We start from the raw sequence: 26,971 nt of genomic DNA, 5'->3' as shown, positions 1-26,971 counted from the left end.
ATACACCCTCCTTCTTCAGGGCAGTTTAGGCGGCACAGAAGGTGGGGTCAGACCCCTCGTCGCCATTGTAAAGTTGTGGGCTCAAGACCCACATACTTAGTAAAGGAAGACACAGACACACGTTATTGAGGGTACTAAATTGTCCTCGAGCACGTGCACTCGTCTCTTTTATTTACAGGGTCACCTGACAGGTGACGGCTGTGTTGGATGGGTGTATGTTCAGCCTCGAGGGAGCGGCTGGTAACCTAGTGCCTGTTGAGACACTAGAAAGTGTCCAGCAGGATACTACAATTGCTGACATTCTGGACGAGAATATTATACGTTTACTTGGTGTGGTTAGAATGTATTTGCATGAAACACAATTTTTTTTTTGAAGATGGAAAAAAAAAAACTTTTAGTTGGCCCTCCACCCCGTTTACCGTTATTCAGGCCTTTGCAGTAGGGCACGTTTCTCCCTTTGATCAAAGTTGAAAGTTTGGCAGCAAATGTATAGCAACTTGTACGTTGTCAAGCCAGAAGTAATTACCAATATTTTATTTCAGTCAAAAAGTTGCAAGCATTTCTTGGCATTAAGCATTTTAAGTGTTGCAAATTAAATAATAGTTTTGATAATATTGAAAATAATTAGAGTTTTGTAAATTTCTGAAATAGGAGGTTAGTGTTTGAATATTTTATGAAATCACGCATTAAACCTCACATTCGAAAAGCGCCCCTTCAGTAATAGATGTGTCAGCCCCACTCCCAAAGACACTCGAAGAGCAATCTAGATGACCTGGTCACAGGGCGTACCCCTTCCAAAAATTGTCGTAAACAGATTGGTCACAGAGGAACTGGAATTTGTTTTTCCAAAGCTGCAATGTCAAAGGGAAACAATACATTGTTGCAAAAAAGCTCTTACATTTCGTATTATTTTCTAATTACAAGCTATTCTCTTGGTAAGATTTTATTTTTTCAATTTGTGTAAAATATTTGCCCATTACTTTAAGCGTCTGTTTCGTTTCTGTCAAGGCTGTGGTACACATACACAGTAATGCAAGGTTTCACTGAAAACCGCGTTGCGTTTTCCTGCCGCCTAGTTCTCGTCTATGACTGCACTCGGAATCAGCTCCTCTTCAAGATGGCTGCAGCTCTGCCTCCAGGAGAGGTCCGGGATGGGGCTGCTGGCTCTTTGGAGGGCTCGGCAGCTCCTCCTTTCTGGCAGGCAAGCTTTGCACCGGGCGGCATGGGGCTTGGCTCTCCCCTGCAGCAGGGCCTGAAGGAGGCTTTGCTAGAAACCCTGAGTGGCATCCTGTCCGTTACCCACGAGGTGCGCGCCGCAGCGGAGGAGCAACTGAAGGTTCTGGAGGTGACCGAGGGTGAGTGCTGGGGTACCATAGGGCATGGGCGGCACATGTGATGAGTGCACAAGTCTGTCACACCTGTCATAGTTGCGTTAACCGTCTTTTATAACTGTATTGTAGGTCTGACTTGTATCACTTTCCCTAGAACTGCACTTTACTATCTTAATATGTGGGTAAAAAACGAGAGGTTACCCACTAAAGGAGGATTGCTTGAAAGCAATGGTATGTTTGAAGTAGGTTGACCCCATGCAATGGGAGCAAATTCTGGACAGTGGGTGTTAAAATTCTGGACAGAGGGTCAAAATTCAGGACAAAGTTTAAGACAAATTGTCAATTTTATAGACATATGTCTAACACGAGTACAATTCAAAATAGGTTTATGGTATTGGTCTGTATAATACATTAACAGTATGCAACTGGACAAATTTGAAGATTCGAAACTAACACTCATGCACACTTGTTAAAATTTGACCACTGGTATAAGGAGCATTTTTTGGGGGATTCTCCTTCTTTAACATGAATGTTGGTACCAGACACAGCACTCTCTTTTGATTAACATAGACTCCTAGCCAGTGCGTAAATATATGAAGTGGTCGTTAACCTTTTGACGTCTGTGGACCCCCCCCCCACTTAATCATTACTGGAACTCGGGGACCCCCACTGAATCTTTATTGAATTTTGGGGACCCTCACTGAGTTATTACTGGTAGCTGGGCACCTCTGCCTAAGCATTTTTTTGATTACTTGACCTGGAAAATAATACACAGAAAATACAGAAACAAACGTTCATCAAATATACACCAACTATTATAATTAAAAGTAAATCCATTTTTATGCTATTGGGAAGGTTGGAGCTTTTCTAAATGCAAGTTGAGGCTGCTCATCATCCATACTATAGTCTGTTTGATGCACTTGCACTGCTCTCACAATTGAATCTGAGGCCACTAACTTAATTTATAGCCTCCAATTTCAAACTTCTTCACACATTTAAAGAATGTTTTAAAATGTTCAATTTTGTGTGTTAGAGATATATCTATCTATATCTGTTTATTATATTTAATTTTCAAAGCAGTTGCGGACCCACGTCTCCCGACCACAGTTTAATAAACACTGCTCTAGGGTGGAAGTAAAATGTGAATAACAGACCAATGACTGACAGGTGCTGACTGAAAGGCTTGTTGAAGCATTATATACATCCTATATAGCATTCTTCCCCTTTCCTCAGATCGATCTTGGCAGCAACAGTATAATAAGGAGCTTACGGTCTTGCCACACTGCATTGATGGACGTGTATTAAAAGTTATAGATTTTAAACATGAACTTAGAAACATTCCTGTTCCCATACCATAACAAAAAAGGCACTAATTAATTAGTCAGTTATGGATATCCTATGAGTAGACTAGCATCTCACAGGTGGAGCAACATGATAGTCTGTTATATCAAACACAATGTTTTTGGGCAGCAAATTTTCTGAATTTACATATTGTAATTGTTTTTAATCGCGCTTAATACCCATTTCGAGGTTTTGCAGTGATTTTTTTCTGGGAAGCACGCTGCTTCGGAACCCAAGGTTAGTGGTTAATTAGGTATTTTTGGGTTGGAGCAGTCTGACTTTCAGAGGAAAGAGAGGTTGTGTTTTTGAAAATGAGTTGTGGGCAATTTGCTGAAATACAATAGTAGAGATTAAGGCACACATCTATGTGACAGAAGCTTGTGCTCAGAGAGGAGAGGCATGCAGAGAATGAGAGGGTCATTTTAAAGAAAAATGGAGAGGGAAAATAGGGAAGTTTTAATTAAAAGTCAGTTTTTCATGTTGGATTTTGGGGATGCAGTCAGATGTTTGTGAGGTGGCATGCAGTTTGAGGATGCAAGACTGTAGCAAGAAACATTATCTGCAGGTGCAGATTGTGTAATGCTAGGTATTTCTATAAATATTAGTCAGGTAAACAGCCTTTCTGTTACTAGGCTAATGCTACTTCACCACTCCAGCCAGGTCAGGTGATCGGCTCAAGGTTTGGATGCGAAAAGAAATGTCTGGACACACATGGTACAAAATATCAAGAGCCTTAGGTTGCACTAAAAGGAAGCAATAACCTTGAGTTCATAGCACTGCAGACCTCGAAAAATCCACTCACCCTCTCGCTGTGGCAAGTCAGATTTTATCTGATAGAGCTATATTTAGGACTTACTCGCCCGTTCTGGCGAGTTGACAAAGAACGTGTTCTGTTCATTCAGAAAGTAAAGGAGTTATAAAGATGCCTTTAAATCTTGATTGTGTCACATTTGCTCTGTGTTCAGAGACAGAGGTCCGAAGTCAGTTTACAATTACTTTTTGTTCTTCGACTACAGAGTTCCAGGATTTTGTAAAGTGAACTGTCTGACCTACTGTACGAAATCTGAAAGGAAAGTATGTAGGGTATCAGGTTTTTCCTAAAACACATTTAAATAGCTAATAAATCAACTGTACAGTAGTTGTGAAAGCCCATTTTTGCACTTCTGTGCGATGATGAGAAATATATTTTAATAGGATGAAAATAAATCAGAGCACATTAATTGATGATGTGCAAATGATAAATGTTTTCTGAAAACCAATTTTCAAAGATTATTGTTAATACATTATATAGTTTATCAGTAAAGCTGCAAGGTGGTGGGAAGGTTTTTGACAATTTCTTCGTCATTTCCGGTCTGTAAATGACTGTGCGCTACCACATCATGCTTAGGTACTATATTTATTAAAAATGAGTGTTTAAACATGAACTAAGAAACATTCCTGCCTCTGCACTGATAGCAATGCTTTTAGTAAATTGAGAGGCAAGTCGGGGATCATGTGTACCCTATATGTGGGCTAGATTCTTATTGCACATGGAGCAAACATTTAGTCTACTTAACCCAAAAAAGAGTTTTGTTTTGTAAGGAAGGCTGAACTCTCATATTTAAAGGTGCACTCATATGAGAATGAAGAAAAAGGCAACTCTTTAAAATAAAATATTTGTCAATGATCACACAATTTGAGACCAGTTTACTGGTCAAGTTCATTACAGTTAGGTTGAGTAGTTTATTCAAGTTACTTGACCTGCAGGTCTAGTAACATTTTTTGATTTTTCGAGGCCTGCACTGTGAGAAAATACATGGGCAAGGAATGTACACATTGGAAAATAGGATTCTGCGAATGCTGGAGCCGATGTCTTCTGATGTTCATCCTCAAGTTTTTCTCACTGTATACATTACAAAGCAGAGCAGGATCTATTTGAATGCCTCTGGTTTGAATTATCACAGAATGGAGGACAATGGGGGATAAATATAGCCAATTTTTATGTGGTCATTGAAGGTCAGCAGTAAGAATTATATCCTTGGTTTTGCGATCAGTATATTTTGTGATACAGTGTCAGAAGTGTAACTGGCATTGTGTTTAAGAACAAAATGTATTCAAAGAAAGAAGGTACAATTCCAAGGAAGTAGTTACTTTCAATCTTAGCTGTCTTAAAATATACAACAAGTTAATTTATTTTCCTGTCACTATTTGAGCTACAACATTTAACTTTATCAGCCTGACTTAGTGAAAAAATATAGGCCTTTGCAAACTGTGAGGGCTAAGGTGCACAGGAGATCATCGGTCAACATTCAAGATGAGCTAGACCTATTCACCAAATGTATGATAATAGAAGGAAGGTGTAGGAAGCTGGGTTTCTGTTGCAGTAACCCCCCCCTTTTTGCCAGACGACTGATGCACTTTGACTTGATGTGCCCTGGGACCCTGCCAATCAGGTTTTCAGGGCCTGTGTTCTTTCCCAAAACTGTACGCGGTACCCCCAATTGACACCTCTCCGGCCACATGTCTGTCTCTTGTAGAAGATACCATGGGTAAAAAGGGCACTGTGGCCAGGGAAGGTCTCTAAGGGCTGCAGCACTTATTGTGTCACCCTTCGACACCCTGTACCTTTACACAAACACACACTGCCATTGCAGGCTGCGTGTTTTGGTGCAGAACAAAGTGTAGAGTCGACATGGCACACATACCTGTGTGCCGTGCTTTCAACACACTGCCCTGGCATAGGTCAGCCACCGATCTAGCTGGGTGCACTATACCAGTGGTGAGGGTACAGGTGCATGAGCCTGTACCACTACAGTGTCTAAACCAATTCTTAGACATTGTAAGTGCAGTAATGCCATTAAGGGTATATGGTGCTGACTGTTTGTCATTACAAACTCCACAGCACCATAATGGCTTTAGTGAAAACTGAGAGGTTTCGTATCAAACTTCTCAGGACATTAAACCCACAATGATGCCAGTGTTGGATTTAATGAAGAGTGCACTCAGAGGGCATCTTAGAGATGCTCCCTGAAAAACGACCATCCTCCGGTGGGTTCCCTGACTGGTACACACCAGCCTGCCTCCACGAGATATGTTTCGGGACTTTCTTGGGCAGGGGTGGTCACACCTCCGCCAGGCCAGGAAGGGCCATCTGTGACAGGGGAGCTTCAAGGGCCTTGCCACCTTTGTAATGCGACCCCCCCCCCCAGCCTCTCCTGCTAGCAGGAGCTGGCCCCCTTCCTGTCTCCCCTCCTTTTCGGCGGGAAGGCAGGCGGGAAAAATCAGCACAAGCCAGGAGGTGTGCCCACCTCTGCAAACCCCTCCCCTCAGGTGGGGGAGGCTAGGTGAAGCTCTGCAGTATCCACAGATTCTGCGCCAAAAGTCGCCTTGTCTTTCAGCCAGTGACCTGACTGAGTGCCTTCAACAAAGACCGGATCTCCTGTGAACAGCAGCTCTGTTCAAAAGAAACTCCCAAGATGGACTCTGAGCCTGCTGAGGACAACAAAACCCGACGCCTGGAACCACCACTGTACGTGTTGCTTACAGCCCCAGTTCAAGTGGCCCACCCGTCCCAGTGAGGTCCCCAGCACTCCAGAGTCCGAGTCCACTGTGAGTTGACTCTTCCAGGACTCCCCAACTTCACCTGCAGCCTCTGCACAGAGACCCCCCCCAACTGCGAGTGGCCCTGTAAGGTGAAATCCGACCTCAAAAGACACCTAGCATTCAGCAACCCTGCTCCCTGGAGAAGAGAACCCGAAGTGCACCTACGTCCCCGAGCCCTCCAACTTACCTGCCCAGCCGTTGGTTTCTCCTGGAAGTCTTCCTGGACCGAGCCTGCAGCAAAAATCCAAAACCAGCAACTCCCATTGAAAACAGGGCACCCAGTACCCAGCTGCCCCTGTGCTGCTGCGGGTGCACTTTGTGTGCTAACTCTGATCCCCCCCTATGCCCTGAGCCTAACACCAGAACTTTGCTCCCACAACCTTGTGGCCTGCTCATGAGCTGCCACCAACCGGTGGCACCCTATCCTCCATTGGATCACATTGGGCCTCAGCACTCTGCACCCGGCCTCCCTAGTGCTGCTGAGGTTGGTTTGAGAGTGCATCCTTGACCCTGGGGGAACCCTGGTCTAACCCCAGAAATCCAACTCCCACAACCAAGTACTTACCTGTTAACGATAACCACGTCTTCTCCATAGGAATACATTGACTGTTTTTCCTTGCAAATTGTTCTAAATGGTGTGTAGTTGGTTTTGTATGAGAACTTGAAAACTGCCAATAACCAAAAACGGCTTAACTTACCTTTTCTCTAGGAAATATCCCAGTGTGATATCTAGCCATTTCACACTGAGTATAAAAAGTAATTCATAAAGTAATCTGAAAAGTAATCCAATCATCAATTTCCACTGTATCGAAAAGATTTACAAACCTGTAACAGAGGCATTTTCATTCAGCTTGCTTGTATTGTTCAACCTACCTTAAAAAGTACCATTTACACTTACCTGTACCAGGCTTGCTTGGCTCTAAAAAAATAAATTAACTACATAATATTTTTGAAAGAAACAAATTGGTCTGAGTTCAGTCTTTGAGTTGTGACATCATTTGCTGCCTGAGTGTGTACAACAAATGCTTAACACTACCCTCTGATAAAGCCTTACTGCTTGCCCGCACTACCACAAATAGAGAGTGAGGTGCCATCTACTTTTACCTCTGCCTACCTTTGGGGTTCCACTGGACTCTGTGCACACTATACCTCATTTTGGTATAGTATATACAGAGCCAAATTCCTACAGAAGGCATCTTTGAAGTGGTTCTCGGGAGAGAATCCACCATAAGAAGATGTTTGGTATAAATGTGCAATACACTTACTCTCTTAGGCTAAGCACTAGAGCTAGTAACAAATCAAATATTAATCCCCAAACCAAAAGAACACATTTAGCAGTTTCAGAAAGATAAGTTGCACCTCATTTGAGCAGCGTATGAGAGTGAACAACCTAATTGGCATCTTTCAGTCATCTAAACCCCCAAGCATTTCCTAATATTAAGGTAACTTTAATTCAATAACCCAATGCAAACCTCCGTTTAACTTTTTGTGACATACATGATGTGCTGATGAGACCCACAACAGTCAAGGGTGTCTAATATAAAAATGCAGTTTAAGTCTCCTAAGCACGTTTTTTTTCCCCCCAGGAAATGCAACATTAGATTATAAATGTATCCCGGATGCACTGTGTAGAACAGTAGGACATCAATTTAGCAAACACAGAAATCCACATTGCCAGATAAAAATATGAACTCCATATGAACTCAGCCTTTGCTCTTTAATAGTGCATAAAACAAAAGCACTTTGGAAATCTTCTGTATTTTTTTTTTTTTTTTTTGCATGTTGTCTTGAAAAATGCAGTAAGAGTACTTTGAGGAATCCCGCCACTCTTCCCCACACACTAACAGCCTAAGTTAGGAAATAAACATTTAATGGACAGTTGTTAAAAGAAATGCTTGCACTAAGTACAGTTTACGTATTACTATAATCTGTACTTTGGAAGTACTATTTTATCTTGAACCTAATTCTTTGCATATTTTGTGGCAGCCTATGTTATATTGTTTCTAAATGCAAGTTTAAAATAATGAGTCTCACATTCAAAGTGATTTCTGTCTCCGGTAGGGTGACCGCCTCTCCTTTATTTACATGGACAATCCTTAATTTCGGACTGCTGTTCGTAATGGCTTCTTCAGCCGATGCAGTTTTTCCATAATTGTTGTGCAGGGTGACAGCCTATACTGTGACTGAGCTCAACATCCTGCATTGGACTTTTAATCTGCAGCATCTTAACAGTCAGAATTAACCTCTTTTTTTACCAGAATGTCTAAAATAAAGGGTAAATGCTGTCCATTAAAACATCAGTGATGGACATTGGAGTGAATTTACGGGCAGTCCTTTTAAATTGCAGACTGGTGGTCCCCTAGTTTGAATTACTATTATTATTTCTTATTTGAGCGCAGTACAGACCCCAAATTGGCATCTTGATGTTGAGACGAAACTCTCTTGACATTGGCTAGAAAGCATGTCCATAAAATAGACCACAATTCTTGCGGTCTTCTGACAATGAGGTCTTGGGAGATCAATATAACGGAGTAAGGAGCTTTCCAAACGTCTGCATACTTCAATCTGGTGCCAGAGGGGCTGCCGTTTATTGTGGCTGTGTGTTCTATTAGCTGCAACTGTTTGTCCTGATTGCAGAGCTGTTCCAGCCATTACCCGGTTCTCTAGTTATTGCATTTTGAAGTCACATTTGCATTGTAATCGTAAATACCAATTTCTACTGTTTGTGCTTTTCGTCATTGTACCACTATTGCTGTAACATAAAATATTTTGAAAAAACAAGAGGCATTTGGCAAAACAGGAACAGTTTGTTTAATTAAACAGAGTTGCCGGGAGAACAGTTGCAAGCACAGGGTCTGAGGGCTGTCTCAATTTATAATTGGTTTGTGTCCTCCTTTTATACAGTTCATTGTAGGTAATAAAGTATTTCCGGTGATCCGTGTATGGTGAGGAACGTATGTTGCTGCCTTTGGAGTCGTAAATTAGTTGTCTAATGGAACTTATAGGTGGGCCTCGACCTTGCATTGTCACAATGTGGCCAGTGAGTAACATGTCCAGATGTCCGGCAATGGGAGCGCGTGATCACTGCATATGCTGTGTCCTTATTGACTATATGTTTCTAACTCATGTGGCATCTAACTTTATGGTGTTTTGGGAGCGCGCATACCTCTCCGGCCATTTGTGCTTTGTTTGGACAACACTCCCTGACCATTGTAGTGTTGCTGCGCCTATCTGTGGGATTGATCTAAGGTTTTCTGTTCATGTGTTTGTCTGCTGGCTACCAGCCACCCCACCTGTGACCGATTGATCAGTGACTTTGGGCCTAGGTCTTAGTGTTATCCTGACTACTTATTTATGAATCGGGGTTGATGTGGAGTTCACAACGAACTAATTCGATAATAAAGACGCATATAACACAAGGGGGTATAGTGTAATGAAAGGGATACCAGTAACCTAATCCTTTTGTACTGAGCGACATTTTTTTTAGAGACAGGGAAATTTCACCCGCAATCCTGTGCTATGCTTCATTATAGGTGACCCTGTAGAAAATTTGCCGTTTCTGCAAGGTTTCCCATGATTTCTTTGCCCTTTGAACACCTAATATTTTTGCTGGCTGTAGGACTAGGTGGTGTTTACCCATGCTAACCATTAAGTGCATGTTCCCCCTTTCAATGTAACGAAAGCGGCATATTTAACTTACCTGTATATCCCTGGTATATGGTACAGAGGATATGCAGGGCCTGTAAGTTAAATATCAGTAGTGCACTGCAGCATCCATTGTGTCATCCACTGCAGTGACAGCGCAAACATGGCTGCAGGCCTGCCATTTCTATCCTGGCTGTTGCAGGTTTAAATTGTAAATTTGAATTGTCAAAAGAGCCCCTTTGACAGGTCAAAACCTTACTTTAAAATATCGATGTCACCCTAAGGCCTGTAAGGCAGGGTACATGGTAGGCCATGTAGGAATTTAATGTTAAAGTTGTTCTTGCAGTGAAAACTCCCGATAAGATATTTTCACTGTCAGTTGGGAAACACAATAAAACAACTATTTTTGATAGTTGCTAAAAATACAATTCAGTGGTGAAGTTGAATTTTCGATAAATATTAAGGAAACAGTACTTTAAAAAGTAACCTTTTCCCTGCCTAAAGCATCTAGAGGCCCATTTGCTCTTGCTCTCCCACTTCTGCCAGCCTATTAGCATTTGAAGAGGTCCAAGAGAAGAGAACCAAGGCCTGGGTGTGGAGGTGGTGGTGTTCTCGTGACAGGATGCACAGAAAAGTCAGTTTCCTTGATTCAAACATTCGGCATACTTTGTCCAACAGCATTAGAAAACATGAGTTGCATATTTTTCTTTTTCATTTTTTTATAAATCTTTTTATTAACTTTGCTCAGACCATCGAACAATACAGGACATTTAGCACGATACATGCAGTGAATTACCCATCCTCTGAACAATGACCGACCTTCAAGGACACAGATGAGACAAATAACAATAGCTGTTAGGGTCCCAGTCCTCCCCCCGGCTGCCTGTATTTCCGCCATGTCCCCCATATCTTATGCCATTTTTTGGTGCAACCTCTGCTTTTGTAGATAGTTTCTTCGGCCCTTTGGCACCAGTCCATATCCCGTACCCATTGGTCCCATTTGGGCGGGGTCCGCGAGCCCCAGTCCCTTGCGATATTCCTCTTCGCCAACCCCGCCGCTAGGGCCAGCCAAATCTCCTTGTGTCTAGTCCAGTCCGAGTCGCTCCTAATCATTAATAGCAGCCATCGGGGCTCCAGCGGGACCACTGAGCCCACCACTGCCGTCATTATGTCAACTACCTTGGTCCAAAACAGGATTATCTGGGGGCACTCCCATAGGATGTGATAGAAGGTGCCCTCCTCCCCACATCCCCGTACACAAAGGGCCGATCTGCTCCTCCCCCAAGCGTACAGATGGGTGCGGGGGTAATATACTCGGTGCAGGATCTTAAGCTGTACTAACCGGAACCCACACCGGATTGCAATCTCCCTTGGGCTCTGCAGGGCGTCCTGCCAGTCTTCGTTCTCCAGTTCCCCTATGTCCCCCACCCATCTCTCCCGCAATGTGACCAGGGGGTCCGTCATGTTATTGATGAGTTTGCGGTATATTGTGGAAGTGAGTTTTCCTGCTATTGGGTCCAGGAGTAGCCTATCCTCCAGAGGGGAGTACTCTGGGATGGACGTGCCGCACCTTATGTGCGTCCGCAGGGCGTGGGTGAGGCGTAGGTAGTGGTAGTGTTGGGATTCCTGTAGGTCATACTCTTTTTCAAGGTAGGAAAAAGACCGCGGAGCGTCTCCCTTCCAGACGTCCCCCAGGTATTCGATTCCTATGAGCTTCCAGCCCCGAAACCCTGTCAATCTAGTCACGTCCGACAGCAGGTCCCCGTGCCATAAAGGGGTTCGTCCCGTCAGGGAGTCCGACCACCCCAAGTATTCATTGGCCTCCCTCCAACATTGAATCACCACTCTGGTATGTGACGGCCAATCCCTACCCTGTTTACGGGTATACAACAGGGGCTCGCAATTACCGTGCGGCATTACCCATCGGTCCACTCTGTAGGCCGGTTCCGACCGATCCGCGTAGACCCAGCCATTTACCACCTGTAACTGGGAGGCCCAGTAATAGAGCCTGACGTCCGGAAGGGCCATCCCCCCATCAAAGACCCCCCTCGTCAGCTTGGGCAACAATATTCTGGGACTGCCACCATCCCAGAGCAGGACACGTAGTTCCTGCGCTATCTTCTTGAACACCCCCGCTGTTATCGGGTATGGCGTGTTCTGCAGGATGTAAAGCAGGCGCGCCAATGCGAGCATTTTAAACAGCGCCGCCCGACCCATCGGGGAGAGAGGCAGCGACCTCCAGTGGTGCACGTCCGTTTTAAGACGCGATAGTTGGGGTTCCAGGTTCCTGGCGAAGAACTCCGCCCTGTCCCGTGTAATGTAGAGTCCCAGATATTTGAATCCGTCCACAGCAATGGAAGCGGGACACCGAGTCGGGACTCTCGGTGGAGGGCCTGAGAGCAGGAAAATCACTGACTTTCCCCAATTGATTGTGTAGCCCGAATAGCTACCGAACAAATCAAAGAGGTGTAGCGCCTGTGCGATCGAGTGGTAGGGCCTGGCCATGTATAACACAATGTCATCTGCATATAGAGAAATACGCTCCTCCCACTCATCACTCAATGCCAGGCCCCAGAACGACCTATCCCTCCTAATCCAGTGTGCCAGCGGTTCCAGGGCTAATGCGAAAAGGAGGGGGGGGATAGAGGACACCCCTGCCTGGTGCCCCTTCGTAACGGAAAGGCTCTAGACACCGCCCCGTTCACTCTCACCCTCGGTTGTTCGTACAAGAGCCGAACCCAACTACAGAATACGGGACCGAATCCCAGTCTGCGGAGCACCATAAACAGATAGGGCCATTCGATACTATCAAAAGCCATTGAGGCGTCCAGCGCCATCAGTGCTGTCTGGGCGGCCCCCACCTCCTCTGTCATATAGAGCACTCCGAAGAGGCGGCGTAGATTGTGTCGGGTGCTCCTACAGGGCATGAACCCGGACTGTTCCACGTGCACCAAATCCGGCAGAACCGATAGCAGCCTATCTGCCAAGGCCTTAGCCAATACCTTGGGTTCGACATTTATGAGTGAGATCGGGCTGTAGGACGAGCAGAGATCGGCTGGTTTGCCCGCCTTGTGGATCACCACAATCGTGGCCTCTCTTTGGTCAGGCGGAAGCCTGCCCGCCTCCCACGCTTCTCGGTACATCCGGAGGAGCGGGTCCGTGATAATACTGGACTGTCGCTTGAAGAGCTCCACCGGGAGGCCATTGAGTCCCTGCGCCTTCCCAGACTGGAGGGAATTGAGGGCCTTTCCCATTTCTTCCACCGTGAAGTCTGCCTCCAGGCGGTCTGTTTATTCAGCCGACAAAGTGGGGAGCGCAAAGTCCTTCAAGAATTCTGTGCACTCCTGTTCAGTGCGGGTGCAAACCGAGGTATATACCCCTTCGTAATAGGATGCAAAGGCCTCTGCTATCTCTGCACTCTTGGTGACCAGTGAGCCCGCAGGGTTACGCACCTCGGCTACCCATGAGCGCTCCCTATCTCTTCGCTCGAGCCACGCCAGCAGCTTGAGAGCCTTATCCCCCACATCGTAAAGTCTGTGCTGGGTTGCGATAGAGTAGGCTCGCGCCTCACCCTCCGCTAGGGCACGAAGCTCCTTCTGTTTGAGAGCCAACTGGTGACTGGCATCCGGCGCCGGCGATACACCGGCCTCCCTCTCCATCTCCTCAATCTCCCCCTCCAGCCGGTTGGCCTGCAGGGACTCTTCTTTCTTTTTTGCCCCTATCAGGGCCTGGGCCTGTGCCCTTAGAACGGTTTTGAAGGCCTCCCAGAGCGTGATGCAAGACTCCACCGACCCCTTATTTTCCTCAAAATACCGCTGGGAGCCCTCGTGGAGCCGAGCACTAATAGTATCCTCTCTGAGGCGCCACGGGTCCACCCTCGGGAAGGAGGCCCTGTTAATCAGTGGCCCTTTAATCATCACCCCCACCGGTGAATGGTCGGAAATTCCCCGGGCTAGGATGCGGGGCTCCTCAAAGTCGCCCAGCTGGGCAATATTCGTGAAAAAGTGGTCCAACCGGGAGAAGGACCCATGTCTAGCCGAAAAGAATGTGTATTGTCGCTGTGTGGGGTGATGCGTGCGCCATATGTCACTGAGCCCCAACGAAGAGATGAAGTCCCTCAACCCATACTCCCCCTCTACCCCCCCCCCCCGGGACTCCGCCCCTCACTCGATAGGTCCATGTTAGCGTCCATTACAGCGTTGGTGTCCCCGCCCAGCAGGAGGGTACCCCATATGGTTCGTCCCTCCCACCTGCCTGCCACTGCGACCAGACACCCCGTGTCGTCTACCTAGGTGCCCGATATTATTAGGGGCAGTGCGTTGCGGATTAAGATGCCCACACCTCTGGACCCCGACGTGAACCCCGAGTGGGCCACCATTTTATACCCAAACCTGTCGAGGGCCCTGCATCTGTTGCCTCGCAGGTGCGTCTCCTGAAGCAGGACGACATCCGGCGCGTGTCGTTTCAAATATTGGAGCACTAACGTCCACTTTATTTTGTTTCCCAGCCCATTGACGTTCCACGTTCAAACTGTAATGCGTGTCTGATTACCCATCGTCGACATCTGGTCTACCACTGGTTTGATCACCTATGTCCCCCAGTGACCCCTCTGGGCTAATTCGGCCTATGAAAGAACTGCATTGGTCTCGAGCATAACTCACCCCTGAAACAATAACTCCCCCCCCCCCCCCCCCTCAGTAACTCCCCCCTCCCTGCCTCCCTGCGTGGTGGGTACCCAACCTCCCACCCTACAAACATGCAGAGTGTCTGTCGTCCCTTCTGCCCCATTTCAAACCTGAAAAGGAAACATGGGCTTGCAGCCAGCAAAGAAGGCTATACATAAGTGACAGACGTTACACCCTGCATGATAAACATTAACTAGCAGCTCCCGGTCAACCCCCCAGGTCCTCCCCCAGCCGGCCGAGGTAAGTGCATGTCCCAACCAGCTTGTCCAGTGCATGTCCCCGTTGGGCATCAACGCTCCCCTACCACCTCGCAGGCCCCAGGACCTTGATATAATGCCATGTCCCCATTATCTAGTCCCACTAGGGGCACTCTCGCTGTTCTCTATACCGTGGGTGTCCTTTGGCATCGCCTCCGGTCTCGGCGAGGTCTGTCCAGGTCCGCGCAGGCTCCCACTCCTGCCCACCGACCGCCATCCCTCCAGCCAGTCACTGGCCTCCTCAGGCGACTTGAAAAAATAGGACTTACTACCATCTAGGATCTTGAGACGAGCAGGATAGAGCATCATATACTTTACACCTTGCTCCCGGAGAGCTCTCTTCACACCTTCAAAGGACCGGCGGAGGCGCTGAACGTGGAGCGTAAAGTCAGGGAAGAAACGGATGGTGGCGTTGTCCAGCTGAAGATCCCCAGCCACCCTCGACGCCTGCAGAACAGCATCTCGGTCCTTATAGTTCAGGATCCGGGCGATGATCGTGCGCGGCGGGGCCCCTAGTTTAGGTTTACCTCCAAGTGCTCGATGGGCCCGTTCAACAGAGAAAAAGTTGGAGAGTTTCGGTTTCAGGTGATTAAGGATTAAGTCCTCAACGAACCAGTCCGTGGATTGCCCCTGCATTCCTTCCGGAACCCCAACTATGCGGATGTTGTTCCGCCGCGCTCAACCTTCCTGGTCCTCCAGCCGGGCCTGAATGGCAGACTGATTTCTCGTTAAAGCGGCCACTTGGTCTTCCAGTCTCTTCGTTTTAGATTGAAGACTGCCTATCCCGGTTTCCGCCGCCGTGACCTTTTCGGACATCTTGCGAAAGTCGGCCCGCAGGAGGTTGACCTCCTCCGTCACGGAGTCCAGTTTGGGTTCCAAGGTGCCCCGCAGGTCTCTGATCGCGCCCATGATGTCCCTGAGCGACGGGTCTGGGTCGCCGTCTTCTGGTTCCCTTTGAGGACTGCCACCGGGGGTTCCATGCGCCTTTCCCACGGCCACCGTGTATTTATCGATGTGCTTAGACTGGCCTTGCCCCGGCGGCCTTGTGCGACCCATACTGGAACGGTCCGCCGCTCCGGTGCGCGGTCGTGAGTGTCACACAAGCCCTTCTCAAACGCCCGAGAATGGGGCCCGAATCCTTCAGTGGCTGTGCGTTCCGGAAAATTCAATCACTGCAGGCCCACTCGGACCCACCCAAGGCCGCAGGGGGCCCCCGCCGCCTCGCACCTGTTGTCTTGTGTTCCTGTCCTGGGAAGTGCCCGGCTGGGGGGCTCCGCGGCCCTCTCACTGCTGTGTCCGACCCGTCTCGCCCGGGCCACTGCCCTCAGTCCATACCTCGGAGCCAGGGGACTCGGGGAAGCCCCCAGGTCCACCACTGCAGCCACCGCTCGCCGTCCGACCTGCTTTCACCGCCCTCGAGTGCAGATTCCCCAGGGATCTCGCCCCTAAGTAGCCTTCAGAGTTAGGCGCCCCCACTGCCACTGGGGGAGTCACTGGTGTCCGGTATGCAGGCTCCCTCTACCGCCGTCTTGCCTGGAAGATGCACATTAACCAGGGGGGGGGGGGGGCGGTCCCGCAACTCCGAGGCCGGCCGGGCGCCACCAAACAGCCCTCCGCCAGGACTACGTGTCCCCCGCTGTCCTCCGCCGCCGCTATGCGCCTCATTTTTTGTCGGTGAACTTGCTTTGTCTGAATGCTCTGAACTCGTCTTTAGGTTTGTGGCTAAATTCCACTTGCCGTTGTGGTTCCTGTTTGCTAGAGAAAGTATCTGAGCTGGATGCAGATGTCACCAGTTCTTGTTGTCCCTACCGTTGTTTTCTGATATGTTTTCCTGACATTGTTGAATTTTCTCGCCAAAGTTGGAGTCTGCCCCTCAGCAACTCCGAGGCCGGCCGGGCGCCACCAAACAGCCCTCCGCCAGGACCACGTGTCCCCCGCTGTCCTCCGCCGCGGCTATGCGCCCCGCGGGAAGCCCGGGGGACGCCTGCTGCACTGCCCGCTATTACCGGAGCCTTAACTGGCGGGCGCCATCTTGATGCGGCGCGCGGCCGACCGGGCCGCGACAGACAAGCGCCGAGGAGCCCCCAGGTGCCGCTTGGAAGCCGCAGCGGGTCCCGCCGCCTCCCGACGGCATCCGATGCCACTGGGACCCGCTTGCGGTCAGGATAATGTCGGATTGCAGGTGTTTACAGGCTGGCTGCTAGCGCAGCTCTGCTAGTGCGTGGCCATCTTCGGTGGTCGCAAGCCACGCCCCCCATGAGTTGCATATTTGATCGTTATATTTCATGGAGACTGCAGGAATTCCGGAGGGGGAAAACATGCTTCTCTAGGCATTAACTTCAGAGGCCTCCCGTCACAACAAATGTTGCTGACACATGGGCAGGGCCCTTCCTTTGTCCCCCCCCCCCCAGCCAGGAAGGCTTCAATCACAGTGGGTCTCTTTTTGTAATTGGAGTGTTAAATCCTGCTTGACAGGTCTGCTGAGGTGTACATGCAACAGTGGGGGCGCACTTGAATGGAAGGGAAACGAGGATGGCAAAACATTTCTTGTGTATCCACTGAATGGTTGCTGGACAACCCTCCCTGAGTTTGTGGGTGCAGTGACAGATTGCAGTGTTACATGTGATAGACCACTAGGCTTCCCTTAGTACACCAGGGCTCGAAAAATTATAACTTTTTTTACTAGGCCAGCAGGCGTAGTAACTTAAATAAACTATTCAACCTAACTGTAATGTACTTGACTCATGCACTGGTTTCATCTCCATTGTCACACAGTTCACTTTACAAAATCCTCTGACTCCAGTCACAGAAAAAAAGTAAATGTAGGAAGACAAGCTGACTTTTGACCTCTGTTTCTGAAAGGGGAGAAATGTGACAAGATAAGATTTAAAGGCTTCTTTATTGCTCATTCACTTTGTGAGCAAGCAGAACACCTATTGTTGGCTTGCCAGAATGGGCGAGTAGGAGCTAAAAATAGCCCGTCCTGAATAAATCTTGCTCACTATAGTGAGTAGATTTTTCGAGCCATGCAAGCCGTGCATAAAGTACCCAATTTGGCATTTTAACTTATTGTTTTCCATGTATGTCTATTACACCATGATTTCCTACTTTCTTGATAGGTTTCATGGAACCGGTCTACATCTTGATGCAAATTGCTGCTAATCGCTGTAGGGGATAATCATAAACGCATTCAAATGCATACAATGGAGCGGAGCGAATTATAGAAGTCCTTTCCACAAGCTCCGCCGCTTTCTAAAGATCATATGAGAGAACATTTTATTTTAGTTTTCATCAAGTTGGTGCAAGTTGGTAAAGGCACTTTGTCCTGCTGGCTCTGCTGCTAGTTTTTTCACCTGGAAAGAAAAAAACAGAATATTCAAGTGCTTTGACTTTGAGCCTCATGACTTAAAGAAGCGTTAATTTTTTTGTAATTGTATCTCCAGAGCACTTACTACCCCTGACGAGGCGTTAACACGCTTTTCAGCAAGTAGCATGCTACCCAGGAACCCAAAAAGGATTAGTGGTGGATTAGTTTAGTGAAATTTGAGCGGAGGACATGTGAGTTTGTTAGTTTGATTGAAAAGGATAATTTGGGGGGGGGGGGGGGGGGAGTTAGAAGAGGGATGTCTCTAGAAAGTGTTTATTGGGAGATCATAGTAGTAAGATGAGGTTTGGAATGAGTATAAGGAGAGATGGAGGAGGGAAGAATCTCTAGAAATGGATCAGGGAGATCCTAGTAGTAAAATTACTTTTCGTATGACTTTTTTAATAGAAAGGGTTTGGGATATGTCGGGAAGTTTGGCGCCCTGCTATGTTTGCGTGAAAGGTATTCGTACTGCCGTATGGCATGGTGCAGCCAGGATGGAGGAACACCCTAAACCCCTAATTGCGTGTGGGTGAGGACCCACACACTTAACAGAAAACCACGTAAGCTAGGTAAATTAGTTATTGTCACAAAAGGTCACATATATTTTCTCAATGTCTGATAATAAATGTCCACGCATTCGTTTCTTCAAGTATTTGATCTTTGATCTGTTTCGTCACATTTGGGAAGTATCCTGTGACTTCTTCAGGGCTGTATTAGGAGCGTCTGTACAAGTACAGAGGTGAACCAGTGCATGTCACCGTCTTGAAGCGCACCGCGGCAGGAATACACACTGCGAACTCACCGTACTCCGTTTGACTGGCGCTCTGATTGGGATCGCCAGCACCCTGGCGATCTGGCCCTAGAGGCGGATTTCTCAGGCAGGCTCCGCTTCAAAACACCTTAGGTCTCCGGCATTCCAGATTGGCCTTTCCTGACAACTCGCTACCCTGAGTATTCTTTTTCAATTATCTTCCGCTGACAGCTGAGCCGGGTTGGAATTATCACCGGCGAAGCGACACCACCCGATAACGAGGCTCCTAATATAGCGCTGAAGAATTCACGGGATACTTCCCAAATGTGACACAGGTGTTGGCTGGTTCGTTCATAAAGATCAAATACTTGAAGAAACTAATGCGTGGACATTTATTATCAGACATTGAGAAAATATGTGACATTTTGTGACAGTAAGTAATTTACCTAGCTTACGTGTGCCCGGGACTTTGGTTTTCTACTTTTCGGATGAGTCAAAAGATGGATAGGTGAAGGAAGACTTGAGAAGGGTTGTTTGGGAGATGATAGTATTAAAATAAGGTTTGAGGTGATTCAAGGAGGGATAGCGGAGGGGATAGTCTAGAAAGGGTTATTTTGGAGATCATAGTAGTAGAATGACGTTTGGGTTGAGTCAGAGAGTGGGGGTAGAGTATATATTTAGAGGTATAGGGTGAAATATAGGGTAGCGCATTGTAGAGAGTCAATTTCTTTTATCAGGGTTAAAGTAATATCTAGATACATACCTACACATTATCATACATAGATATATTCAGAAATACACATATCTAGATACATATAATCAAATTAAATGTTTATATACACTGGGATATGCCTTCCATTTGTGTTTGAGCATGGTGGTTATATTGGAAAGAGCCAACTCTTGAGTAACCTTCTGAAGGAAAGATAGTTAACTGTGGATCTTATGTTTGGGGGTTAATGAATTCCATAGTTTCGCTGCTTGAACAGAAATATTTGTGCCACCCATGGTTTTTGTTTCTTGTATGGTGGGATCTTGAGGCGAGGACCAATCTGGAGTCGAGGTTCCTATGTTGAATTTATTTGGTGATTTTATTCCTGATTAAAAAGCGGTTCCGTTTCATGTATAGGTTTGTGGGTGATGCAAAGCAGCTTGAATGTGGATCTTTTGGCAGCCCACAACCAATGTGGGGCCCTCAAGGCAGGGGAGACATGGGCTTGTGGCTTTACATGTAGGAGTCGTTTGGCAACAGAGTTCTGAATCCGTTGTAGTCTTTTCAAATTTGCTAAAGATGATCCATGGAAGAAGCCATTGGTGTAATCAAGTTTAGACAGTACAAGAGAGAGTGGCTTGGACTGTAACAAGGTGGCTGCAACATAAGATACTTGAGTCACAGGGTAGTTAAACGTGAAGTTTATTCCTTTTATACAAATAGTCCCATCCATCTTCAGTAACTGCTCTTCATTAACTCCTTTCCCCTCTCTCTCTCTCTCTCTCTCCTACTTTTATGTCTTCACCTGGTTCCATCACCATGGTTACCATCAAATGTTAGTTTGTACATACACCAGCATTTGAGATACCTTACACCTTCCTCCCTTAAATAACAACAAACAATGTATTACCTATATACAATGTTACATAAAATATTGGAAAGATTCAGAACTTGTAATACAAAAGGAAAATGGATCAGCCACATTATAAAATATTGGATAGATACAGAAATCCTAATAGACAAAGATGCACCAGGAACATACTTTATCCCACTCATTAGTCCTTCAAGTACAAAGGGACTTTACCTTCTGTGGTAGATTTTCTTAAGTGAAAGTTTGAAGTGGGTATCATCGCAGCACCTTCTCTAACAACATTCCCACTGACAACGACAATTCTATTGAGATTTCATATGCGGGAGTCTTCCGTCATAATAGCATTGGTCAAAACTTTGATAACTCTCAGGGACATATGGTACCCAGCCGAATCCACTCCAGCATGGTTTTCTAACCATGACCCAATCTCCAACCTTGACTTTTGTTGTTTTTACAGATTTCCTTGCATCAAAAATTTTCTCACGAGCCTCTTATTATCTTTATTTTCCTGGATTCCCAACTCCTATCACTTTTGAGCAAATCTGACTTGATTCCATATAATTCACCCATAGGGTGCCACCAAAGTGTAGGGATGCCTTCCCTTGAACAATTCAAAAGGAGACTTCATGTGACTGCATGAGGAGAGAGACTGTATGGTTCAGCCTTTTTAGCAATCTCCTCTTTCCGATCCAATCTACTCTACTTATCCATAGCAATAGTCTTTTGTATTGCCCAGTTAAACCATTCCATCATGCCATTTGTTTCTGGGTGGTATAATAAACACTTCTTGTGTCTTATCCCATACTTTCCCCAAAATTCCTCCATTTCATGTGACACCAATTGTACGCCTGTTGTATCTATGTCTTTTGCTGCTTAGCCAGTCTGCTTGGGTATGTGTGTGGAATGATGGAATGCCTGATGACCATTGGAATGTTGGTGTGCCTGGCTGACTGGGAGGTATGACAGTTGGAGAGAGTGGGCTGAGCAGCAGAGATGCAGTTCCTGGTGGGACCATATATGGACTATACATCAACCATATATCAACCTGATCTAACTCATCTACCATGTAACTATCATCTTATAATCAACCAATAAACAACTACTTGGATCTACCACATTGATAACTTCTTTTGATTGCAACATTGGCGACGATCTGGATAAAAAACCCTGCGTGTACTGTTTCCTGCCTACCTGAAGTGAAGATTTTGAATTTACAAGCAAAGGATAATTGTACAGAAATTTTGAAGGAACTTAAACTTGAAAACGAGGAGAACACCCAATTTTGTCCCACCAGTGTCCTCCATCAACCGGACAGCCTACTTTGGGTGCTTCTCACTCCTCAATGAAATTCATTTAAGCAGTTTGAATTATTAATTAACATATGCTGGAGAGACACAGCATTAACGACGAGTGTATACTACGAGCATCCTGTGGTGAACAAAACATTGTTAATTTTATACCTACTAGAAACTGGCAATATCCAAGAAAGACAGCCGAGGATTTGCACAGATACTACAGAGTAAAGAAAGTTGTTTCCAAGGTAACGCGGTAATTAATTCAGGACAGAAGAAGCCTGTCAGCTAATGCCTGTTAAAAATAGATGTATGCTGCTGCCACGAACGAATGAAACTCTATAAAAAATTTCCAGAATATGAAAGAGGCACTCCTGCCAGAAACAAGTAACTCACTATAATTAGCCCAGCGGATGCCATCCAGCGTTCTTGAAAGTCGGCAATAAGAACTAACCTATTCCTTACTTTTGAAGTCATCCTAATGTAACCGTGAGTAAATTGCTGGTGTGACTGTATTTGTGCGCGCGTGTCCTCACTCACCGTTTGCCAGCTGAGCGATCCTTCTTCGACGCTGTCATCCTTACACTGATGACGTCGTCGAATCTCCATGTGTTCCGGCGGAGAATCAATGTGTCATCGGCATCTAGCGTGTTTGTGTATTCTCTGACTGCTGAAGGACTTTGAGGACGTCACTGCGCAAGGTCACGCAACGTCAAGCAGCCATTTTTGTTGTTGTGTTCCATGGTTACGGGAACGCAACGGAGTGCAAATAAACAATGATAGGTGGATTTCCGTGCAGTGAATATGTGTTCTGCCGAGTCGGTGTTACCCATGAGATCAAAGTACCACAATTTTGGCACCTAATACAACCTCCAACTATTGAAACTTTTATTGAGTGAGCTGAACATGTTTTCACACCGGTACTACCTTTGAGCACAGAGACTGGTCATAATTTCTGGAATCAACACGGAAACAGAAACAATCACGAACAAGTTCGAGTTAAGGCTTATATTTGTTTTTTTTTCACGAGTGCCATCTGGTGGTTGTGTTTTGTATTTTATTTGTCAATACTTTTTGTGGTTGAAGGCTACAGCGTACTTCAAGAAAAAGGATGAAATATTCAAGATACTAAGATCTTTTAACAGTTATTACAACGTTTTTCAGTCAGTGAGAATAAGTGGTTCATGGATATTTTGCTTATTACAGTTATGCTCTTTTTATTATCTTGTATTTAGCCAGGTTTGTAAGGACAACGTACCACTAAGTTGGGCAGTGTACCCACATTTTATTGAATTATATGTAATGGGCAGTGTACCCATACTATATATTGAAATGGTTAATGGGCAGTGATTCCAGTATTTAAGTATCAGTGATTAATGCGCAATGGGCAGTGTACCCATACTTTATATTGAAATGGTTAATGGGTAGTGATCCCAATATTTAAGGAGAAGTTGAAGTTGTCAAAATATTGAATGCACAGAGTTGAAGTTGTCAAAATATTGCATGCACAATGTGCGGAGTTGAAGTTGTCAAAATATTGAATGCACAGAGTTGAAGTTGTCAAAAGTTTGAATGCACAATGTGCGGAGTTGAAATTGTCAAAATATTGAATGCACAATGTGCGGAGTTGAAATTGTCAAAATATTGAATGCACAATGTGCAGAGTTGAAATTGTCAAGAATTGAATACACAATTCAGTTTAATTTAATATGCTAATTTGGAGGATAGTTTTTGTCCTATTCTCATTTTCAAGATGAAATCTTCTTTCCATGTGAATTTCTTTCTTTTCCTGAATTCTTGTTATCGTATTTTTCCATTTTAGTTCTTTCCAATTTTCTGTATTTACATGTTTTTTTTTTGAGATTATTTTTCTAAGGAAAGGGGATGGGTGCTGTGTAGAATTCTTATATTCTGTGTAGAATTCTTATATTCTCTTTTGCACTTAACTATTTTCTATTTATCTTCATTTGTTTCGCATTCTTACTATCTCTTGTCTCTGCATTATTTCTTTTCTATTTTATCTTCTTTCATTTCACATTCTCATTATCTTTTGTCATGATGTATCATTATTTCACTTGAGATATATTTTCTGAATGCAATGTTTTTACAAGTCTTCTGCATATTTGTGATTATCTCATTTAGGCTTGTTTCTAGTTGTGTTTTGATTTTGGTAAAGAAAGGGGATGTGTTGTATCTATGTCTTTTGCTGCTTAGCCAGTCTGCTTGGGTATGTGTGTGGAATGATGGAATGCCTGATGACCATTGGAATGTTGGTGTGCCTGGCTGACTGGGAGGTATGACAGTTGGAGAGAGTGGGCTGAGCAGCAGAGATGCAGTTCCTGGTGGGACCATATATGGACTATACATCAACCATATATCAACCTGATCTAACTCATCTACCATGTAACTATCACCTTATAATCAACCAATAAACAACTACTTGGATCTACCACATTGATAACTTCTTTTGATTGCAACAACGCCATTATCTGTAAGCGTAACATTGGGTATACCTTCCCTTCCAAACAACTCTTTCAGGAAATGTATGATCTGTTTAGTTGCAGTTCCACTAGAGGCTTTCATCTCCGCCCCCCCCGGAGTACATGTCAATTAGTACTTTCACATATGATTCGCACCCACCCACATTGTTAAAATGTAAAAACCCCAACTTCTCGCATCGTGTTGACCTATGCGTCATCCATTTTCTCTGTCCTCTTTTCCAGCCCCTGCCCCACTCCCCCTGCACAATCGTGTGTAAAGAAACCAGATTGGGGTATTGTGAAATGTGTACACACAGAAGCGGCACAAAAGAACAGCTGGCGTCTGCTCGGAGTTTCCTATCTATAGTTAAACCATGAATAGAGTGTATATAGATGGCGTTTCTTGTTATGTAGCTCGAAGTTGCTTGAACACCAAGGCTGTTGGTGTTTGTATTACCTCATTGTGTGTGTATTTCTCAAGCTCTATATACACCATTGGGCGTCCCCTGTTTGTGACCTTTTCCTTTAAAAACCCATGTAATCATTGCTCGGTGTGCTTCCTCCTTGAGTGCCTCTTGGAGCTCGTCGGACAGAGCCCCCACTCATGAGTGTTAATAAATTGCCTGATTCTTACTTCACTCCAGTGTTGATTCTCCTTACTTGTTTGAACCCGTGGACGAAGGGTGATCCTGCACTAGTTTGTCTGGCAGAAGGCACACTTCCACAAGTTGGCACCCAAATGTGGGGCCCCATCAAAGGCCTGCAGTTGGACCAGGGAAGGAGATCGTGTCGGTGAGAAGAAACTTCACTCAGGAGCGCACCACCTGAGGAGACTAGTTCTCTTGTCCAAGGTAACTTTTTTGGCTTCCCGACTCTGGTCTTCCCGGGGGCTGCTGACCTTGACTTGGGCTTCCGAACGGCTATTTGGAATTGATCATTTGATCACGGAGGATCGACAGGTGGGAGTTGAAGAGTACGAATAGGTCGGATTGTATTGGACCAGTTTTTGTTTGTTTGGTATTTGTTTGATTAACATTTGCAAATGTTAAGATTATACAGGTAATGCGAGAATTTTCTCTGTTTGTAAGCTATTGTTTATACCTTATACAACATGCCTGTTTTTAGTAAATTATGGAAGTTTTGTTATTACTGCTGCGATAAGCAGCGCATTTTGGAAGAGTCAGCCAGCGCCCCAGAAGGTAGGCCGAATTTTGAAATGTATGCTAAAAATGGTATTTGTCCCATCATGTATAGTGCATTGTGGAACAAATATACAAAAGGGGAACCCTAATTTCAGTGGCCATTAGAGGGGACGATGGACCCTCATAAACTTGAGTACTTAGAAAAAGTATTGTTTGCTAGGAAAGTTGGACCAGCTATGTTTGACAGTTTGCGTATGTGGAGGAAGGAAGTGAAGAAGCGGCAGCTCAAGGAAGAGAAAGTGAGAAAGAAACAGGAAAGGAAGACAGTTTATCAAAAGTTTAAGGAATTAAAGGATAATGAAGGTCAGAAAAAAATAGAATGTTTAGGTCGAGAACATAGATTGACAACATCTAAAGAATGTCGTTAGGCCAACGGCGACGGCCCAGGCCCACCATGATGATGTTGACTCAGAAACTGACAGATTATTAATTGAACGACCCCCTCCCCCATACGCACCTTTGGCACACCCTCCTCCTGGACCACCAACCCCTTACTTTTCCACCTGTCCAGATTTGTCCCTTATCCCCCCCATCCCAAGTTGACGCACCTGGACCAGCAGCTGCTCCCATACCTATCCCAGCTCCCCGAATTCTCTGCTCTGCCATACCTCAACCACGCCAAGATGTAATAAAACAGATAGTATTGAGTTGGCTAAATGATCTGGAAATGGAGGCAGGAGAAATGATACACCAGATACAAGATTTCTCTGAAGGCGAGCTCCTTTGTCTCATAAACAAACTTTCTTACTAGTTTTTGGCCCAATGGGAGATGATTACAGGGGAAAACGGTCCAGACGATGTTGGAGGCATTAATCGGCAGTGACAGGTAGGGGCCTTCCCTGTAGGAAGGGTTAATACTGCCATAGCCACAATAATGCAGCATCGCAACAAACTTTTTGCCTCTCCCCGAATAAGACCTATGAGGTAAGCTGCACCCCAGGTTATGCCCGGGAGAAGAAACACAAACAATGATGATCCTAACAGCCCCGATGCTAGAGACCATTTCTTGTATAATTGGATTTACATGCCCTGAAAACGGATGCATATTCTCACTCTTAAAGCCTCTTTACCGGATATTCGGAAGAACCCCAGAGGTTATTATGATGAAGTACAGGCAGCTATTGACTCTTGCGTTATGACGCTAGCTGATATTGATATGTTTTTCGGTGTGATCTTACCGCCGGACATGTGGTGACTCGCCCGGAAACAGGATCATGTTGCCGAGTTAGGAGGAGATTGGGCTGCAGTAATAGTGGCCGAAGCTGATAGGAAGGCTGGTAAAAAACCAGCTCAGCTCATACTGGAACTCACTGGCAACATACTCCCTTAAATAAAGATGATAATTCCCCCACGGAAGATAGATTGGACGCTCCTTACTGCTTGTAAACAAAGAAAGGACGAGTCTGTCCCTGATTTCTTTACTCGCTTTGAGGACGTTTTTCACAATTTTAGTGGCCA

General features: G+C 45.6%; 1 protein-coding gene across 3 annotated transcripts in view; it reads left to right on the top strand.

Moving 5' to 3' along the window:
- Positions 1–955: 955 nt before the first annotated feature.
- Positions 956–26,971, top strand: part of LOC146866944 (importin-9-like) — a 346,501-nt gene continuing 320,485 nt past the window's right edge. The window contains exon 1 of one of the 3 annotated variants that reach the window (XM_085603268.1): positions 956–1,355. In XM_085603268.1, the coding sequence (XP_085459394.1) occupies positions 1,031–1,355 (325 nt within the window). In that variant the 5' untranslated portion in view covers positions 956–1,030. The remainder of the gene's footprint in view (positions 1,356–26,971) is intronic. The other 2 variants (XM_085603269.1, XM_085603270.1) reach the window with 2 other exon arrangements.

The sequence above is a fragment of the Triturus cristatus genome, chromosome 1_2 (assembly GCF_964204655.1).
Source record: "Triturus cristatus chromosome 1_2, aTriCri1.1, whole genome shotgun sequence".
Taxonomy (NCBI): domain Eukaryota; kingdom Metazoa; phylum Chordata; class Amphibia; order Caudata; family Salamandridae; genus Triturus; species Triturus cristatus.
This window is presented reverse-complemented; position numbering and strand designations above follow the sequence as displayed.